Source organism: Zophobas morio, unplaced genomic scaffold, assembly GCF_036711695.1.
Source record: "Zophobas morio isolate AGI-343-1 ecotype UQ-CSIRO unplaced genomic scaffold, CSIRO_AGI_Zmor_V1 ptg000006l, whole genome shotgun sequence".
Classification (NCBI taxonomy): domain Eukaryota; kingdom Metazoa; phylum Arthropoda; class Insecta; order Coleoptera; family Tenebrionidae; genus Zophobas; species Zophobas morio.
Window position 1 is genome coordinate 10,000,001 of NW_026972111.1, and position 17,626 is coordinate 10,017,626.

Here is a 17,626-nt window from a genome sequence, read left to right on the forward strand (position 1 = left end):
ATTGTCATCTCATGAATTAAAGTGGATTCTTCCATATGATTTAAAACTAAGTCGATGGTCCCAATTGAAAAATATATTAAGCAGGTACCATAAGTTTGAAGAAATTAATTGTAAATCTGATCAGTCTCAGTTTGAATTATACTTACAGAAATGTAGGAACTATCTAGAGAAATGTTGCGAAATGGCAGAAATTCATGATTATGAACACAAAAGACAACTAGAGATTGTTTTTGATCAAGTGTCACAATTAACATTAAAAAAGCGTAGATATTCACCAGCCACAATCTTGTTTTCGTTTATTATGTTTTCATATTCTCCTTCGGCCTATAAGTTTTTGCGAAGTTATTTGCTGCTACCCCACAAACGCTATTTGCAAATGTTATCGTCATCATTTAACATTAGTCCTGATAACGAAAGCAATAAAACAAAATATTACTTTTCCTGTGCGGCTTTAGCTCGGCTCGGCATCGACGTATGCGGCCGGCCTCCGTATCGGTTCCTAGGCGCTGTTGCCAGTTCGTACAGCACGGCTTGTTAGTAAAGGAGGCAGTGGCTGGCCACATTATTGAATGATTTTTTTTTATTTTTCAAATATGCTTTCAATGCATTAATTTTGCTCGGCGCGAAATTTAAATTTTCAAACCAGGACACCACAGTAGGATGGATTATTGTATTACTGTGTACGTTTCAAAGGCAATGGCATTTGGTCATGACGTTATCAATTTTTAATAGAGAGAAATAAGTAAATATTGTACTGTTTCACTTGGTATCAATGAATTTTGCTTGAAATTGGTAGACTTGTTACTCCACCTTACTTCCTGATAATTCTAAAAATAAGAGTGCATAAGCATGATACTTGCAAGTTTCAAATAAGATTTACTCAATAAAATTTTGACCTGATGTCATAAGGATTTGGAAAGGATAGATAGATGAATTATTCTATTTGAAAACATTCTACGTAGGACTGACGTATTTAGTATCAATTTTTCCGCATTTACAATCTTACTAATTTCTGAGAACATATTACACATGTGACATACTTGTAATACTCCTTGGACTTTATATGTTTTGCACCTGCATTATCAGCACTGATTAGCGAGATAAGTAAACGATGGGCTCGTTTATAAATTCAGAAACAAGATTTAGATAACTAAACCAAAGATTATTCCTATGATTAAATTTGCTATATAACGATCGACAAGTTGGATCAGATGTAGTAGAAATTTTTGTTAACACCATGAAACACCTATTGCTACTTTGTACAATTGCTCCCCTTGTTTGGGCTAAACCCAGCAGTGAATCTTCCAACCGTCTAGTCGATACTATCAACTCAAAAAAGACCACTTGGACAGCTGGTGTTAATTTCCCCGGTGAAACACCTGAAGAATTTGCGAAAAAACGATTGGGATTTTTGGGAAACCATCCAGATCCTAATTTTCGTGTAGCAAAAAAAGTGCACAAAATAGGGAGGACAGCAATTCCTGAAAGTTTCGATGCTCGAGATCAGTGGCCGCAGTGTAAAGATGTTATTGATAATATCAGGGATCAAGGAAATTGTGGGTCCTGTTGGGTAAGATTGTCTTAGGAAATAGAACTTAAGGATGTTGATTTATATCTTGTGAATAGGCTTTTGCTCCTGCGGAGGTCATGTCAGATAGACTATGTATAGAGAGCAAAGGCGAGACAAAATTCGAATTTTCTCCACAAGATGTACTGTCGTGTTGCGACTACTGTGGTTATGGTTGTGATGGTGGATATACCGCTACAGCCTGGATTTATTGGTTAGGTCATGGAATTGTATCTGGTGGTGATTATAACACTAGCGTTGTAAGTTCTTCTAAATATGTTAAATTTAGACCATAACAAGCTTATTTTCCAGGGATGTAAACCATATGAAGGGTTGGCTTTCCTAAACCATAAGACACCATCATGTAAAACAACTTGTACAAATGCTAACTACAAAACTACTTATGAGGACGATCGTTTTACTGGTTTCACTTACTATTCGCTAGACAAAAGTGTCGAACAAATACAAACTGACATTATGACCAATGGACCAATCCAAGCTAGTTACAGGGTTTTTGAAGACTTCATGACGTACGAAGAAGGTATGATATTCAAATTCATTATCAAAACAGTAGTTAATTATGAAATTTAGGTGTTTACCAGTACACTGAAGGTAAGGAACTTGGTGGTCACGCTGTGAAGATTATAGGCTGGGGATCAGAAAACAATGTACCTTACTGGCTTGTGGCCAATTCTTGGGGTTCAGAATGGGCAAACTTGAAAGGATATTTTAAAATCAGAAGAGGAACAAACGAATGCGGTATTGAAGCCGGTGTACTTGCTGGTATAGCTCTGAATAATTTTGATCCACCAGATGATACTGGCTCAGCAATTAAAGCAGTTTCGTCTGGACTAGGGTGACCATTTTCTTCTGAGTCCAACGCGGGACAAAATAATAATAATAGTAACAATAATAAAACAAAAATATCTTGAACACAATTTTTAATAAGAATAAAATATATATTATAAAAAAATCAGAAATAAAAACAATAAAAAATTTATTTGTATTTTTCAATAGAGTGAACTTGTTTTAAAAGTTCGAGATTGTTTTCAATTTGCATCCTGAATTGCTCACAAGAGTTGGCACTGTTGCACCTTGTTATTAATTCAGCTTTTAATGTATCAAGTTGCAGCTGTGACTTCTTAGCAGTCCACAAATTGTTAATGATTGAAAAAACCCGCTCCGTTGCTGCATTTGTGCCTAGTAGGCACAAACACAATTGGACATTTTTTTTAGGTATTCACAAGGAACATGGTTATTCGAAAAATGATCGAAAATTTCGATCCATTTTTGATCGACTTCAACTTCAGAGTTGGCCCAGTCTAAAATCTTTGTGTCCGTTACGTAGGCCTTTAAATAGGACACTTCATCAAATAAATCGTTTTCAAGTGATGAATTTTTTGTTTCCCCAAGATTCTTCATTTTGATGGCATAGTCAAGAGTTGCTTCCACATCTCTCCAATTTACTTGTTTCTTTAACTCTATCCATTTAAAATGCTGAGTTTCATTAAACTGCGTTTGCATTGTTTCCAAATATTGGACGCAATTTTCATAAAAATTTGCGCCCTCTGAACTCGAAGTATGGTACTAAAGCAGCAAATGAATGTTTTATTATTATTATACTGGGTGTTAACAACCTCTAGTTGGAGAAAATTCCGAAAATCAGAGAATGCGGGACAAATGCGGGACATTTCACTCCGCAGGACAGTTTGTTAAAATGCGGGACTGCCCCGCGAAATGCGGGACGAATGGTCACCCTAGTCTGGACTTGTGTTACTTTTGAGTGGATTATTGTTCTTTATATTAGTTGAGTAATTGTTGACCTGTTTGTTTGAAAAAGCGATTTCTGTGAAGTTCTGTAACAATTTATTTTGTTATAGCGTTGATTTATTAACCTATTAAGACTGAATTTTTACATTTCCTAAATTTTTGTTTTTTCGCAATCCTAATACCCTTTTCTCCACTTCAACTGCTTCTTCTATTCCCATGTTTTTTAACTACTTAAAAAATATTTCATGTTTCGTCATTAGCTTTAAAACATATTTTCTACATACACCATACAGTAGCGAAACTGAAAAAAACATAGTGCGGAAGAAGGTAGTAAAGTGATAAATAAACTGCATTGCTATAATGGAATAAACACATAGCAAAGAAAAGTACTGACAAGGTACGACGGCAAAGTTTATACCTTAAGAGAAAGAGAAATTAAATTTAGTGGAAATGGGCTATATTAAGATGAAGTGCTGGGATATCAGATGTGGAGAAAAAGTAAAAAATGAAAGCATAATAAATAAGACGAAAATTTAGGACACTGTAATGGATACAATCCCAGAAAGAGACATTCTTATTATTGCATACATATTTTTAACGTTTTTAACAGTGCACCTTGTCTAGGTGAAGTGGATGATTCGATTATGCGATTAATTTGTAATAATATACAGATTTCTTATCTTCGTTAAAAATAAAATTATTTACTGTTTGTTTAATTTTCTGATATTTATAGATTTTGTTGATTCATTATATTGTGGTTCTGCCAAAATCATGGATTGTGGATTGAATTGAGTATCTTTTTCCTTTCTGAATGTAAGCTAAGGAAGTATTGTAATCGAGTCCATTGAACGACTGGCGTTTTATTAACCCCAGAGTACGAAAAAATAGGTTCCCCGATTCCGTCTGTCTGCCTCTCTGCCGTCAGTCCGGATAATCTCTGGAACTACTAAACCATTTGTCAAATTTTATATGCTTATTACGAATATCGTGTAGATGGTAAAACGCTAATCAAAATTTGGCTAATCATGCCCACCAACAATAGCATGACGTCATCTCCAAAATTTACGTTACTAAATACACTGACCGGCAAAAAAAAAACCGGCCACCCTCAAAAATTTCGCAAAACCAAATTTAAAAAATTATTAATTTAACTAGTGATCGTTATTTTATTAAAGAACCATTCACTAGTGATACATGATGTATAAATTAGCCAAAAAAAGAAGACAAATAAACGCAGAATTAAATTTAATTTTCTATGCACCGTATTGCAGACTGCTTTGAAGTCAATAAAGATAAAAAAGGCTGGGACTTCACATTCACAACAGGTAGTCGGAGTCTGTTTTAGGTGAAAATTTCTTGATATTCTCCTAAAATTTTATCTGTTTCTATTTCCAGTCTTTTTTTGATCGACGCTGATAACACTTCATGCGTCACATCTATCAGAACTATTCCCCTGTAGCTGCCGCAGTCTACCGCATCGCCTTTATTGTAGTCGGTCTTAACGTTGCTTTTTGCAAGTTCTGGGTATCTTTTCGGCTTTCCAGATTTCTTGTATCAGTTTTGCCACTTCCTGTATCAGTGCTGTCCTTCCGTGCTTAAGATTTTTTTTATTTCTTGCTCCTTAGGTTCTTCTATCTTAGTTAGATTTTCTATTTCTTCCTGTTCTTCAGCTGTCTCATTTATATTTCTCTTAAGTGCTTCTGCGTAACTCCCGGAAGTGATCTGTCTACCTGTGTTCCTGTTCTTTCTTTATCTTTGACGTAAATTCCTTTTGATTTGTATTCTCTTTCTACTTCTCTTTGTTCGAATTTCTGTTCTCTGAACAATTTCTTTGCTAATGTCTTCTGTTCTACGTGTTTTGCTATATTCTACTCCTTCCCTTTTTAATCCATTCCTTAGAGGGTTTATGTCTGCTCCACGGTAAGATCTTACATTTTTTTACTATTCTATTTTATTTTATCCTCAGAGTAAACCACGTTTCTTTGTAAATAGTTTTTCGTCTGAAATGAGTACTCATATTCGTCATATTAGTTTCTATTGCTAAATGCATTAATCTTGTATCGTTGTCATTATTTATCTCGTGACGTGTTTAGTACCAACTTTTACGCATATACTGTCTTTACGGTGAATTCTATTATAGTTATTTATGTATTAAGGGCATAATCAGGGAGATTGTGGCACGAGGGAATGTTTAAAGCCCGACGAAGGAGGGCTTTTAATTTCCTGAGTGCCACAATCGACAATTATGCACGTGGTACATACAACGTTTTATTCTATTTTAGTTTATAAACTATTTTTAACGAAATATTGAGTATTTTCGGCAAGACTGTGTGAATTGTGCCGATGCGAATTTTAATACATAGCTGGCTATTATTTTGATGTTGTTATGGATACCACGTTGATTATTTGATAATTCGTTTTTCAAAATGTAAATTAAAGAAGCGGAAAACGTTTATTCAAACGAAAGTTTAGAAGAATTTGAAGTCGGTCAGGTAATGATTTGATAAAATATTGTTTTTCCAACTTAAGAAAAACGTTGAATATCGAAGCGTGTTTGAATAATTAATTGATTAGAGTAAATGAACAATCAATTGTTGCTTAGCAATTTTTGACAGATTTGTGCTAAAAAGGCCAATTTAAGCCCGCATTTGGGTGCTTATAAATAAGATTATGGTTCTAAAATAGAATAAAATAATTTTAACGAGAAAACTTATCGATAAGAACTTCATTCTTGGTAGATTACGTCATAGATACTCAGTTCCGATATACTAGTATAGAATTTTGGAATCGTAATTACAAATTGTAAGGAGTAGCTGGTGACATATATACAAATAGAGTATGTGAAATTTATGTCTTATTATTTATTTATTTACTATCTATTAGTATAAGTTGTAGCATTGTTCAGATTTTTTTTGCACATATCATCAGCCAAGTGTATTTATCAGAACCGATTAGCACGATAAGTAAAAGATGAATCTGTTAATAGATTTAGGAACTAGATTTAGATAACTAATCCGACGATTATTACTTTCATTAAATTTAGTATATAATGAACATCAAGTCAGATCAAACGTGGTAAAAATTACTATTAGCACCATGAAGCACCTATTGTTACTTTGTACAGTTGCTCACCTTGTTTGGGCTAAACCCAGCAGAGAATCTCCCAATCGTCTCGTTGAAACTATCAACTCAAAAAAGACCACGTGGAAGGCTGGCGTTAATTTCCCGGGTGAAACACCTGAAGAATTTGCAAAAAAACACCTGGGATTTTTGGGAAACCATCAAGATCCCAATTTTCGTGTAGCAAAAAAAGTGCACAAAATAGGGAAGACAACAATTCCTGAAAGTTTTGATGCTAGAGAGCAGTGGCCGGAGTGTAAAGATGTTATTGGTAATATCCGGGATCAAGGAAATTGTGGATCCTGTTGGGTAAGTAAGTCTTAGAAAATAGAATTTAAGGATGTTAATTTATGTCTTGTAAATAGGCTTTTGCTACTACGGAGGTCATGTCAGATAGACTCTGTATAGCGAGTAAAGGTGAAATAAAATTCGAATTTTCTCCACAAGATTTACTGTCGTGTTGCAACTACTGTGGTAATGGTTGTGATGGTGGATATACCGCTAGAGCCTGGATTTATTGGATAGGCCATGGAATTGTATCTGGTGGTGACTATAACACTAACATTGTAAGTTCTTCTTCAGTAGGTTAAATTTAAAAAGTAACACACTTGTTTTCTAGGGATGTAAACCCTACGAAGCTTTGGCGTTCCTCAACCATACGACACCATCATGTAAAACAACTTGTACAAATGACAATTATAAAACTGCTTACGAGGACGATCGTTTTAATGGCGTTACTTATTATTCGTTGGACGTAAGTGTCGAACAAATGCAAACTGACATTATGACCTATGGACCAATCCAAGCTAGTTATAGGGTTTTCGAAGACTTCGTGACCTACAAAGAAGGTATGATATTCAAATTAATTATCAAGAACTGTAGTTAACTATGAAGTTTAGGTGTTTACCAGTACACTGAAGGTGAGGAACTTGGTGGTCACGCTGTGAAGATTATAGGCTGGGGATCAGAAAATAATGTGCCTTACTGGCTTGTGGCCAATTCGTGGGGTTCACATTGGGCAAACTTGAAAGGATATTTTAAAATTAGAAGAGGTACAGATGAATGTGGTATTGAAGGCAATGTATACGGTGGTATAGCTTTACGTGATAATCACTACGCGGGATTCTATCTCACCGGTGCAATTCCCCAGTTGAAGTAAGGTGTGTTTTACGGCGAGTAGCGGGAACGCTTTGATCTGGTCCACAAGGTCGTAGCCAGTGCGTCGCTAGAAGTGTTTACAGCTTGTTAAAAAACTACTTCTATATTACTATATTATTTCAAATAATAATACTCGATGCCCTTTTTAATTTTTTCACCCACAGGACCACAGATTGGTGATCTTGAAATGTTATATTATGTTGATATAGTCCAAAAGAAAAGTATATTTGTAATCAAAGTCTCGCCGTGACAGCACTGGATCTAGCGTATGAGATACAATTCCGCGCATTGGTGATAATTCTGACCCACCAGGAGATACTGGATCAGCAATTAACGTAGTTTCGTCTGGACTGGGGCTACTTTTGAGCGGGTTAATGTTTTTTATGTTATTTGAATAATGAAGTGACACGTTTGTTTGAAACAAAATCTCGTTGAACTTTTGTAAAATATTTTGTTTTTAAAATGTTTATTTTTCACCTGAATAAAGATCCATGTTTTATACGTTGTAACTTCAGCTTTTTAAACAGTAAAGAAAATTTCGCAATCCCCCAGTACATTACCGTCGTTTCTTTTTAAATAAGCAGTTCTACTTTAACCAGTTCTTCTATTCCGAATAATGTCTTTCATTTTATATTTTACCAGTAACGTTAGTAAACATTTCCTGCACAGTAAAATATTTTCTGTTTAATTCTGAATACCTCTGAGAAGCTAAGTCTTACCTCGTGAAAAGACTTGACTCTTGAATACACCAACAAGCGTAATTAATTATTAATGTAACGTAAATTCTTTGTTTAAAATTGTTAATAAAGTGTGACATAATTTAACATCATGTAAATTCTTTGTTTGTTGAAATTCTCAAGTGTACCGTTTAAGTAATTTTCATACCCATTCAGTCATCGTTATAAATTCGAGAGAGACAGGATTTGAACTCGACTGAAATAAAAGGATACAAATTCGTGTGGCGAACGGAAAAATGCAATAACGGCCTATGGCAAAACTGAGACAAACAAAAGATATAACGAATACAGAAATGTAGTATAGAAATTAATTAAACAAGAAAAGAAAAAACGCGGACACAATTTGAAGAAAAACTGGAACAAAATAGCAGAGGAAAGGTACTAAAGAAGAGAGAAAAGGAAGAACCCAAAAAAATAACAAAATCTTAAACAAGGAATATATATTTTATTCTATTTATTATTTATTAGCAACTACAGTAATTTAAAATTCCTGCAGAATGTTTTGGGAATATAGATATAAACAGTTCTCAGTGTAAACGATTTTATTTTATTAAAATCAACTTTTTGTTGACGTAAAGAACCTATATTTTAGACAAAATAGATTAGTATATCTAGGAATCAACTTGACTCTAAAAGTGCTTATCGTCAATAAACACGTAACAATAAGTATCTAAACATTAATTTCCAATTATCAACTTCCGGTTTAAAGATTAGTAACAAAACTAATTAAAAAAACAGAATTAAGAGATAACAAATGTTTCTGAAAACTCTCTGAGCTTTCGTCAACAATGTTTGTAAGCTGGTCATTGCATCTATAGACATCTTAAAGTAAGCTGTCCAAAATTATACAAAGCGTTGTTGATTGAGTTAGTAAAACTAATTCTTCAATTATTAATTTTTTGAGACATCTGTAGAAAACGTTCTAAAAAAAAAACAGTGCATTAAGAAGTTATTTATATTCAGACATCTATTCTGCACTTGGCAAAATTTTGCAATGACGTCATCAAGTGCCTAGAAGTGTTTCACAGAGAAAATTGGTCCTTAAAGCTTGCTTCTAATAAGATTTGTAAAATTCGTCACAGTACTTGCTTAGCTTGCCATTGAGTAATAAAAATCAAAATTTTATTGAATACTGATCCTAAGCACACTTCGATTTTTTTGTATAATTTGATTGTGATAACTAAATTTTATTATCTGTTTAGATTAGATATGGTACATTATAACAAAAGTCAGACTGTCACTACTCCATGACTCTGGCAACATGATTAAACACATACTCATTCTCTGTGCTTTTCGAATTATTTTAGTAAATTCCAATACCATTTCTTCCAAAAGATTGATAGAAATTATCAATTCACAAAATTCAACATGGAGAGCAGGTCTCAATTTTCCCGAAGAAACACATACAAATCATGTAAAACAACGATTGGGATTTTTGAAAAATCATCCTGATCCAAATTTTCAACCTGAAAGGAGAATCCACAATACCGTCGCAAAAATTCTTCCTAAAACTTTTGACGTTCGAGATAAATGGCCTAAGTGTAGTGAAATCATCGGCCACATTAGGGACCAAGGAAACTATGGCTCTTCTTGGGTAAGAATTTAACTTTGTCACTTTAATAAACTTTGTTACATTTTATACAGGCTTTTGCCCCTGTTGAAGTCATGTCGGATAGACTGTGCATTCAGAGTAATGGTCGTGTAAAGTTTGAATTCTCTGCTGAAGATCTAATGTCTTGTTGCTCCTGCCAACTTGATGAATCGGAGAATCGTGCTGATGGTTACTTAGATCTAGCTTGGGAACACTGGAAAGTGCACGGAATTGTTTCTGGAGGTGATTACAATAGCGATAAAGTAAGTTGTAAGCTTTCTATAAAAAGTGTATGAGTGTAAACTAGAACAATAATTTTACAGGGATGCAAACCCTTTGGAGCGTTAGTGTACCTAAACAACACTATTCCGGAATGTCAGAATTCATGTACAAATTTAGACTACGAGACTTCTTACAATGATGATCTTCATTTTGGATTAAACTATTACTACCTTGAAGAAGGAAATATTACTGCAATTCAACTTGCACTGACAACTCAGGGGCCAGTTCAAGTAAAATTTACGGTTTATGAAGATTTTCCATATTACAAAGAAGGTATACTTTAATGTAAATAGCAGTTAATCTAACGCAAAGATAGGTGTTTATCAGCACTCTTATGGCGAGGAAATTGGTGGTCTCTACCTTAAGATTATAGGATGGGGTGTTGAGAATAGTGTACCCTATTGGTTAGTAGCGAATTCTTGGGGAACAAGTTGGGGAAGCTTGAATGGATTCGTAAAAATAAGGAGGGGTTTCAATGAAGGTGGTATCGAAAGTGACGCCGTTGTTTGTGAAGCCGATTATGAAGCTCCCATAACTACACCTACTACTACTAGTCCTACTACAACTACGACTGATACACCCGGAGGGCATGGAACGGCGATTCAAATTGCTCCTGTTTTACTTTTGCTAATTCATTTTGTGTTCATACTTAACGTCTTTCCATTTAACAAGATAATGTAAATTCATATTTTTTAAATATCATCTCCAGCTGTCTGAGTTCGCTCTTGCGATTTATCATACTGTATACTATAGAAAAAAATTTAAGTACCTGAATTCTTTTATGTGAGAAAAGTAAAATATAAGAAACTTTTTGTTTACTGATTTGATTCTGAGCTGATCTTAGGTGAAAAAATTGATCTTATGTATGTTATCACTTATTTCAAAGAACTTGCCTCCCCCCTGAAGTACAATTAAATAAATCCAGTTGTTTAGAAAAAACAATGTAGATAATACCAACGCAGCATAAGAAAAAACTTGTAGATATTATTTTTCTGAATTCATACTCCATACTGCGCCATTACTTTTGATTCAAACGCATTATATTACGAAAATACACTCTCTTCTTGATTTAATCAATGAAAAAAACTGGAAAAGCCGAATAGAGCAATGGACTCTTCATCTGCAAAACAGAACTCTAACTTCAGTTTTCTTCAAAATTCAGCGGAAATTCATACAGCGACTCGAGGTGGAAAATTTCAGCAGTTTACAACAGTATCAGGGCAGAGAGCAACTTAGAACTCGACTGAAATTCGCTTTCGGTGCTTCTGCTTTTATAGACTTTTAGTCCATTTATTACGTCTCCCGTGACATTATTATGTAATAAAAAGGTGCTTTTATGGCTGCGCTGTGAGCGCGCTTTAAACCGTATTTCGCCATTTTATAATGTCCAATTTCGCCTTGCATTGAATTTCTTCTGGGTCGTAAAACCGGATGTACGCGAGTTCGGATCAAGTTAACTTGTACTTTTTTTAGCTTGGATTTATTTTCTTCATTGCGTCCGCCTGAGCCACTTTGGTTAGTAAAGGGGGAGTTCTTTGTTCCGTTTGTTCTTGAGATTTGTATCTTTGTTTTAGTTTGGGTTTGAATTTTAATGAAAGTAGTTGAGATTGGCGGTTTTTATTGATGTGTGATTCTGCCAATGTTGTTCGCAAATTTGGACATGCGTGTTGGGTAATTGAGATTTGCAAATGTGTGAATTTTGTTCTTGTCTTTCGTCTTCCACTTCGCTTCGTCCTTTGCAGAGGCGAGGTTTATCGGAACTTTGTCACACACAGATTTTTTAAAGATATCATGCTTTATGGTTGGTTCTCACTAATGGACTGTATTAGTTAGTAACAAGAACATAATCTTCACGGTCACTCTTTCTAAATGATAACTATCATAATGATAAAGCTCAGGTTGGTTTACCTCCATAACAATGACACTGTTGAGAATTTCTTACAGATAATGACTAAAGTGGTTAAAAAGATAAGGCATGAAATACCTCTATATCGCAACCATTCAAAAACCGAAATTTATCATTAGTCTGCCATAGAATATCATCCCGTGAATGTGAAGTTATATACCGCAGGTTAGACAATGCATTGTGTAAAAGCTCTGTACTTAACAGCGGTTTATGCTATGTTCATCGGAAATCTATACGCTGATGAGATCATTCCTGAAAACTTCGATGCAAGAGAAAAGTGGCCTGAGTGTAAATCCATAGGAAAAATCAGAGATGGAGGAAACTGTCCTGCTAACTGGGCATTTGCTGCTGTGTCAACCATGAGTGACAGATTATGCATTCAAACCGGGGGAACGGTTCAATTTGAATTTTCCCCTCAAGACTTACTATCCTGTTGTACAGATTGTAGTACTACTTGTGATTATACTGACACTGTTAAGTCTATCAATGTTTCCTTTAATGCAATGCATTACTGGATACATTCCGGAATAGTTTCTGGTGGAGACTACGGTTCGTCGACGGTTATTTCTCCCACTTTTATTAGTATTACCAACACACAACTGTTACAATTTTTAGGGTTGTATGCCTTACAGTAAAGACACTGCTTTAACCCAGGAAATCCCGGCATGCCAAAACCAATGTCAAAGCGGTTATGGCAAATCATACAATGACGACAAAAAGTTTGGTCGTAGTTATACATTTCTTTCAAACGAAACAGAAATGCAAAACGAAATCATGACAAATGGACCACTAATGGCTGGATTTATTCTTTACGATGATTTTTTGGAATATAAAGATGGTATTTTGAAATAAAATTTTGATAGGTTAATAAATTAATTTTATGCAGGTGTGTACACCCAGGAACTATTCTCGACATATTTGGGTTATATATACGGGAAAATTTTGGGATGGGGCGAAGAAAATCGTACTCGGTATTGGTTGGTAGCTAATTCTTGGGGTAATGAATGGGGGTTGAATGGATACGTTAAATTTTTGAGAGGCTCTAACCATTTGCTAATTGAACACAATGTTTTTGTAATGACACCAAGTGATGCTTCTGCTTTATCTATCTCACTGTATATTATTATTTTAAATGTATGTTTACTTTTTCGCTTTTATACTTAAATATTAAATTAAAAAAATAAATAATAATAGTACATAAATGAGGTTTTTTAATTTACTGAATGTTAAGCCATCACGGTTGCCAAACGAGAATGTAGAAAAATAAAATTTTGTGATCAACTGATTACACGTGTTAGTCGAGTATGTTGTCACTGTTTTTAATGTATATGCTTTTATACCGAAAGTGATAAACTCGGAACTCTTGTGATAATTCCACATAATCTCAAACTATAGGTGCGTAACAATTTTCTATTAACTACCTTAACGATTGACATTAGATTAAAACTTTCTATATAAACTACGTCGGAAAAGTAAATCCTCACTGCACGTTAATAGCTTGCTGTGATAACACCATGAAATATTTATCACTTATCTGTGTACTTCAAGTAATCTCGGCAAAATCTGGCACCGTTCCCTCTCATTCCCTAATAGAAATCGTCAACTCACAAAATGCGTCATGGAAAGCAGGCCTTAATTTTCCCGAAAAAACACACAGAGAAGATCTGAGACAACGACTTGGCTTTCTAGAAAAACATCCAGATCCTAATTTTCGTCCTGAAGTGAAAGTCCACAAACTGTATGGCATATCAATTCCCGAATTCTTTGATGCTAGAGATCAGTGGCCAAATTGTAAAGATATTATCGGCCACATTAGAGACCAAGGAAAATGTGCTTGTTCCTGGGTAAGAATTTTTTTTAATTATAATCTCGTATAGACGTTCTATATATTTCAGGCGTTTGCTGCTGTTGAAGTGATGTCAGATCGATTACACTATGCAACACTAAAAAATTCACAGAAAGTTCAGATAGTGTTTGAGGTTGGGTATACTCCATATACTAAAGAAAAAAATGTTTTATACTCATATCACATCACAAAACATAGATAACGGGTGTTTTGTTTTTCGTACTTTTTGAGACACTTGATTGCATTTAATTGTAAACATATCGCTTTTATGTATCCACCCATGCTTGCAGACTTCTGTTGGTGTCTTCAGAGGATACTGCGAGATCTGGCTACAATAGGAATGGCAATCGTTCGAAAAAAAAGACCTTTTTCAATGAAAAATGAAGTATTGTTTTATTAATTTTGTATGATTTCAAAAAATTCAATAAACACTTTTCATTTTGAAACCCGATGTGATAGGTTGGGTACCTATACTCCATATACTAAAGAAAAAAATGTTTTATGCCCATATCACATCACAAAATATAGATAACGGGTGTTTTGTTTTTATTACTTTTTGGGACACTTGATTGCAGTTAATCGTAAAAATATCGCTTTTATGTATCCACCCATGCTTGTAGACTTCTGTTGGTGTCTTCAGAGGGATACTGTGAGATCTGGCTACAATAGGAATGCCAATCGTTCGAAAAAAAAGACATTTTTCAATGAAAAATGAAGTATTGTTTTATTAATTTTGTATGATTTCAAAAAATTCAATAAACACTTGTCATTTTGAAACCTGATGTGATAGGTTGGGTACCTATACTCCATATACTAAAGAAAAAAATGTTTTATACCCATATCACATCAGAAAACATAGATAACGGGTGTTTTGTTTTTCGTACTTTTTGGGACACTTGATTGTAGTTAATCGTAAAAATATCGCTTTTATGTATCCACCCATGCTTGCAGACTTCTGTTGGTGTCTTCAGAGGAATACTGTGAGATCTGGCTACAATAGGAATGCCAATCGTTCAAAAAAACAGACCTTTTTCAATGAAAAATGAAGTTTTGTTTTATTGATTTTGTACGATTTCAAAAAATTCAATAAACACTGTTCATTTTGAAACCTGATGTGATACGATTCTTTCAAGCATAATCCTCAATTGAGTTTGAGGTAAGAAATTTTAACTACATACTGTGCATTCTGTGAATTTTATTTTTTTTTAATTTGTTGCATAGTGTTATGTATTCAGAATAACGGTACTATAAAGTTCGAATTTTCGGCTGAAGATCTTATGTCTTGTTGTTCGTTCTGTGGTCGTGGTTGTGGCCAAGGATACATGTATTCTGCGTGGATATACTGGATGGCATACGGACTTGTGTCTGGTGGCGACTACAACAGCAACGAAGTAAGCCGTTCATAAGATCGTTAATTAAATGCCACAAACGTGGTCTTACAGGGTTGCAAACCTTATGGCTCGTCAGCATACGTCAACAGTATCGCCCCCGAATGTACACATTCATGTACAAATCAAAATTATGAAAACTCTTACGAGGAGGATCTCTTGTTAGTAGACAATTACTACAATATTCCGGACGGAAATGTGTGTGGCACAATTGCAGCGCGAGCTCATGCTTAATGGACCAATTGAAGTTATTTTCACAGTTTACGAAGATTTATCTTACTACAAAGAAGGTACGTTTAAAGAAATCAGATAAAATGTGTTTAATGTTATGTACATAACATGTAGGTGTTTATCAGCACGTTTCTGGCGAAGATTTTGGTTTTTTTGCTGTCAAGATCATAGGATGGGGTACTGAGGGTGGCGTACCTTACTGGTTAGTAGCGAATTCTTGGGGAACAAGCTGGGGAAATTTAAATGGATACTTTAAGATCGTACGAGGTACGAATGAATGTGGTATAGAAAATGGTACTGTTGCTGGTACGTTTCGAAATGTTGCTCCCACCACCACTACTACTACAGATTCTCCGGGAGGTCACGTATCGACAATTCAAAGTTCGTTTGGAATCACTTTGCTTATGAGTGGTTTATTGTTCTTTAGTATATTTAATTGACGTCTGCTTGCAAAATCAATTGTTCAATTCTCAGATTTATCAAACTCGAAATTGCAAAAGTAAAATGTATCCTGTAATGATGATGACTTAGAAAAAATATATGCATAATGAAAGCACTGGGTACTTTTATTGGATTTTTCTTCACGTTTCACGGCTTATAGAATATGAACAAGTAAGCCGAAATAATATTATTTTTATTTTGGTTATTAATATTCCTTTATTTTTTACCGTAGAGGTCTAGATTTTTGGAATAAAAAAATCAAAATCTTACATTTCACAATTTAAACTGCAAGCTACAAAACCGACTGCTCTAAAATCTTTTCGTTGCTATTGTAGTACTGTACCTACCCAAATTCATATATTAGTTGATATAAAAAGTTGATGACGTCACTACAAAGTTTCTTGTGAAAGAATCACTTGAAACATAAGCATAGTATGCTTCTTTATTTGTAGTTTAATGGTCCACAACTACATGTAACTTGTAGTGGTTATCATGAAAAGATAAATTTCGCTAAATCATATCTTATAATTTTTCGAAAAATCTGTTGGAATTTGTTGTACTGTACTTCATGGGCGAGGGAAGCTCTGTCGAAATAACCTTCCACCAATTTTTTTGTCTTGTGAAGTGAAATTTGGACTTAGTTTGCGCTGATGATGATAACGACAAGATAGAAGATAAATTAATTTCGCAGAAAATATTATTTACTATTATAGGAAATGAAAGATAAGAGAACTACTTCAAATGTTATTATTCATTAAAAAGTAAGAGAACTTATTATCAATAATATTACTTTTCAGCCATTGAAACTTTTCACGTCAATCAGCGGAAACGTAACCTCAAGGAACACAGTTAAATAAACTTTAAATTTGAATAGTAGTAGCTCTTTAACAATCAATTCCCGCATTTAAAAAAATATATTTATTTACTTTAAATGCTGTAGTGTCCCAGTTTAAGTTAAATTTAGCGACATAAAAAACAACATTTCAGCAAGTGTCGAGGTACCATGTATCGGAAATTCCACACATTGCGTCATTTATTGTTTACAGTAGCGTCGACACCCCATATGACGGGGTTGGTTTCATTAGTGAATTTTAGTAAAATTAATATGGAGTTTAAATAAGTATCAGCCTCATCAATACAAACATTCATTAGTGAAGTAAATCATCGTGAATTCGCATAGAGGAAGGAAATTTCATGCTGGTTTTGAGTTATCATTTATGTGTTCTTCGACCTGAATTTTGAACATCATTTCGGGCACTCCTTTCGAGAGAAGTGTGTACCGAACGGCATTAAGTGGGATTTATAAACTTGCTGTTGACGTTGAAGTTCCCGTTACAGTTGTTGTTCCCGCTGACGTTGTGCTGAAAATTATCATTTATAAACTCCGTTGCCAAGTTGCCGTTGATAGTAACTTTCATGTTCAACTTTTGTCGTATTTAAAAGGGTTCTTGTTTTCGAAATAAGTCTACGTTTTACCTTACCAAATACTAGCCCCGCCCACCCGCCCCATATTTTTTCAGACGATATGTGATTTGCCAAAATCAGTCTTATCTTACTAAGTACTAGCCCCACCCACCCACCCCTTATTT

The 17,626-nt window shown here is 34.5% G+C and overlaps 5 protein-coding genes across 6 annotated transcripts in view; all 5 read left to right on the forward strand.

Annotated features, from left to right (window-relative positions):
• Window positions 1-901, forward strand: part of LOC135123075 (uncharacterized) — a 1,726-nt gene extending 825 nt beyond the window's left edge. Inside the window, exon 2 of the mRNA XM_064047582.1 lies at window positions 1-901. This exon is cut by the window's left edge and continues 632 nt beyond it. Coding sequence (XP_063903652.1) covers window positions 1-538 — 538 coding nt within the window. The 3' untranslated portion in view covers window positions 539-901.
• A 263-nt stretch (window positions 902-1,164) lies between these two features.
• Window positions 1,165-2,567, forward strand: LOC135123552 (cathepsin B-like cysteine proteinase 4). Of its 2 annotated transcripts, XM_064048331.1 has the most exons (5): window positions 1,165-1,570; window positions 1,627-1,827; window positions 1,880-2,108; window positions 2,159-2,326; window positions 2,381-2,567. In XM_064048331.1, the coding sequence occupies exons 1-5, from the start codon at window positions 1,238-1,240 to the stop codon at window positions 2,425-2,427; spliced, it is 978 nt and encodes a 325-aa protein (XP_063904401.1). In that variant the 5' UTR covers window positions 1,165-1,237; the 3' UTR covers window positions 2,428-2,567. The 2 variants fall into 2 exon arrangements, with proteins under 2 accessions (XP_063904401.1, XP_063904400.1); XM_064048330.1 differs by having other exon boundaries at window positions 1,169-1,570; window positions 2,159-2,567.
• Window positions 2,568-6,275: 3,708 nt separating this feature from the next.
• Window positions 6,276-8,439, forward strand: LOC135123076 (cathepsin B-like cysteine proteinase 4). The gene is made up of 4 exons (XM_064047583.1): window positions 6,276-6,766; window positions 6,823-7,023; window positions 7,077-7,305; window positions 7,357-8,439. The coding sequence occupies exons 1-4, from the start codon at window positions 6,434-6,436 to the stop codon at window positions 7,614-7,616; spliced, it is 1,023 nt and encodes a 340-aa protein (XP_063903653.1). The 5' UTR covers window positions 6,276-6,433; the 3' UTR covers window positions 7,617-8,439.
• Window positions 8,440-9,603: 1,164 nt separating this feature from the next.
• On the forward strand, window positions 9,604-10,935 carry LOC135123077 (cathepsin B-like). Its single transcript, XM_064047584.1, has 4 exons — window positions 9,604-9,946; window positions 9,997-10,206; window positions 10,267-10,498; window positions 10,542-10,935. Exons 1-4 carry the CDS (start codon window positions 9,614-9,616, stop codon window positions 10,904-10,906), a joined length of 1,140 nt encoding a protein of 379 aa, XP_063903654.1. The 5' UTR covers window positions 9,604-9,613; the 3' UTR covers window positions 10,907-10,935.
• A 1,329-nt stretch (window positions 10,936-12,264) lies between these two features.
• LOC135123817 (cathepsin B-like cysteine proteinase 3) lies at window positions 12,265-16,152 on the forward strand. Its single transcript, XM_064048694.1, has 9 exons — window positions 12,265-12,691; window positions 12,747-12,969; window positions 13,018-13,265; window positions 13,571-13,975; window positions 14,027-14,110; window positions 15,213-15,368; window positions 15,445-15,471; window positions 15,535-15,655; window positions 15,711-16,152. The coding sequence occupies exons 1-9, from the start codon at window positions 12,305-12,307 to the stop codon at window positions 16,034-16,036; spliced, it is 1,977 nt and encodes a 658-aa protein (XP_063904764.1). The 5' UTR covers window positions 12,265-12,304; the 3' UTR covers window positions 16,037-16,152.
• Window positions 16,153-17,626: the final 1,474 nt, after the last annotated feature.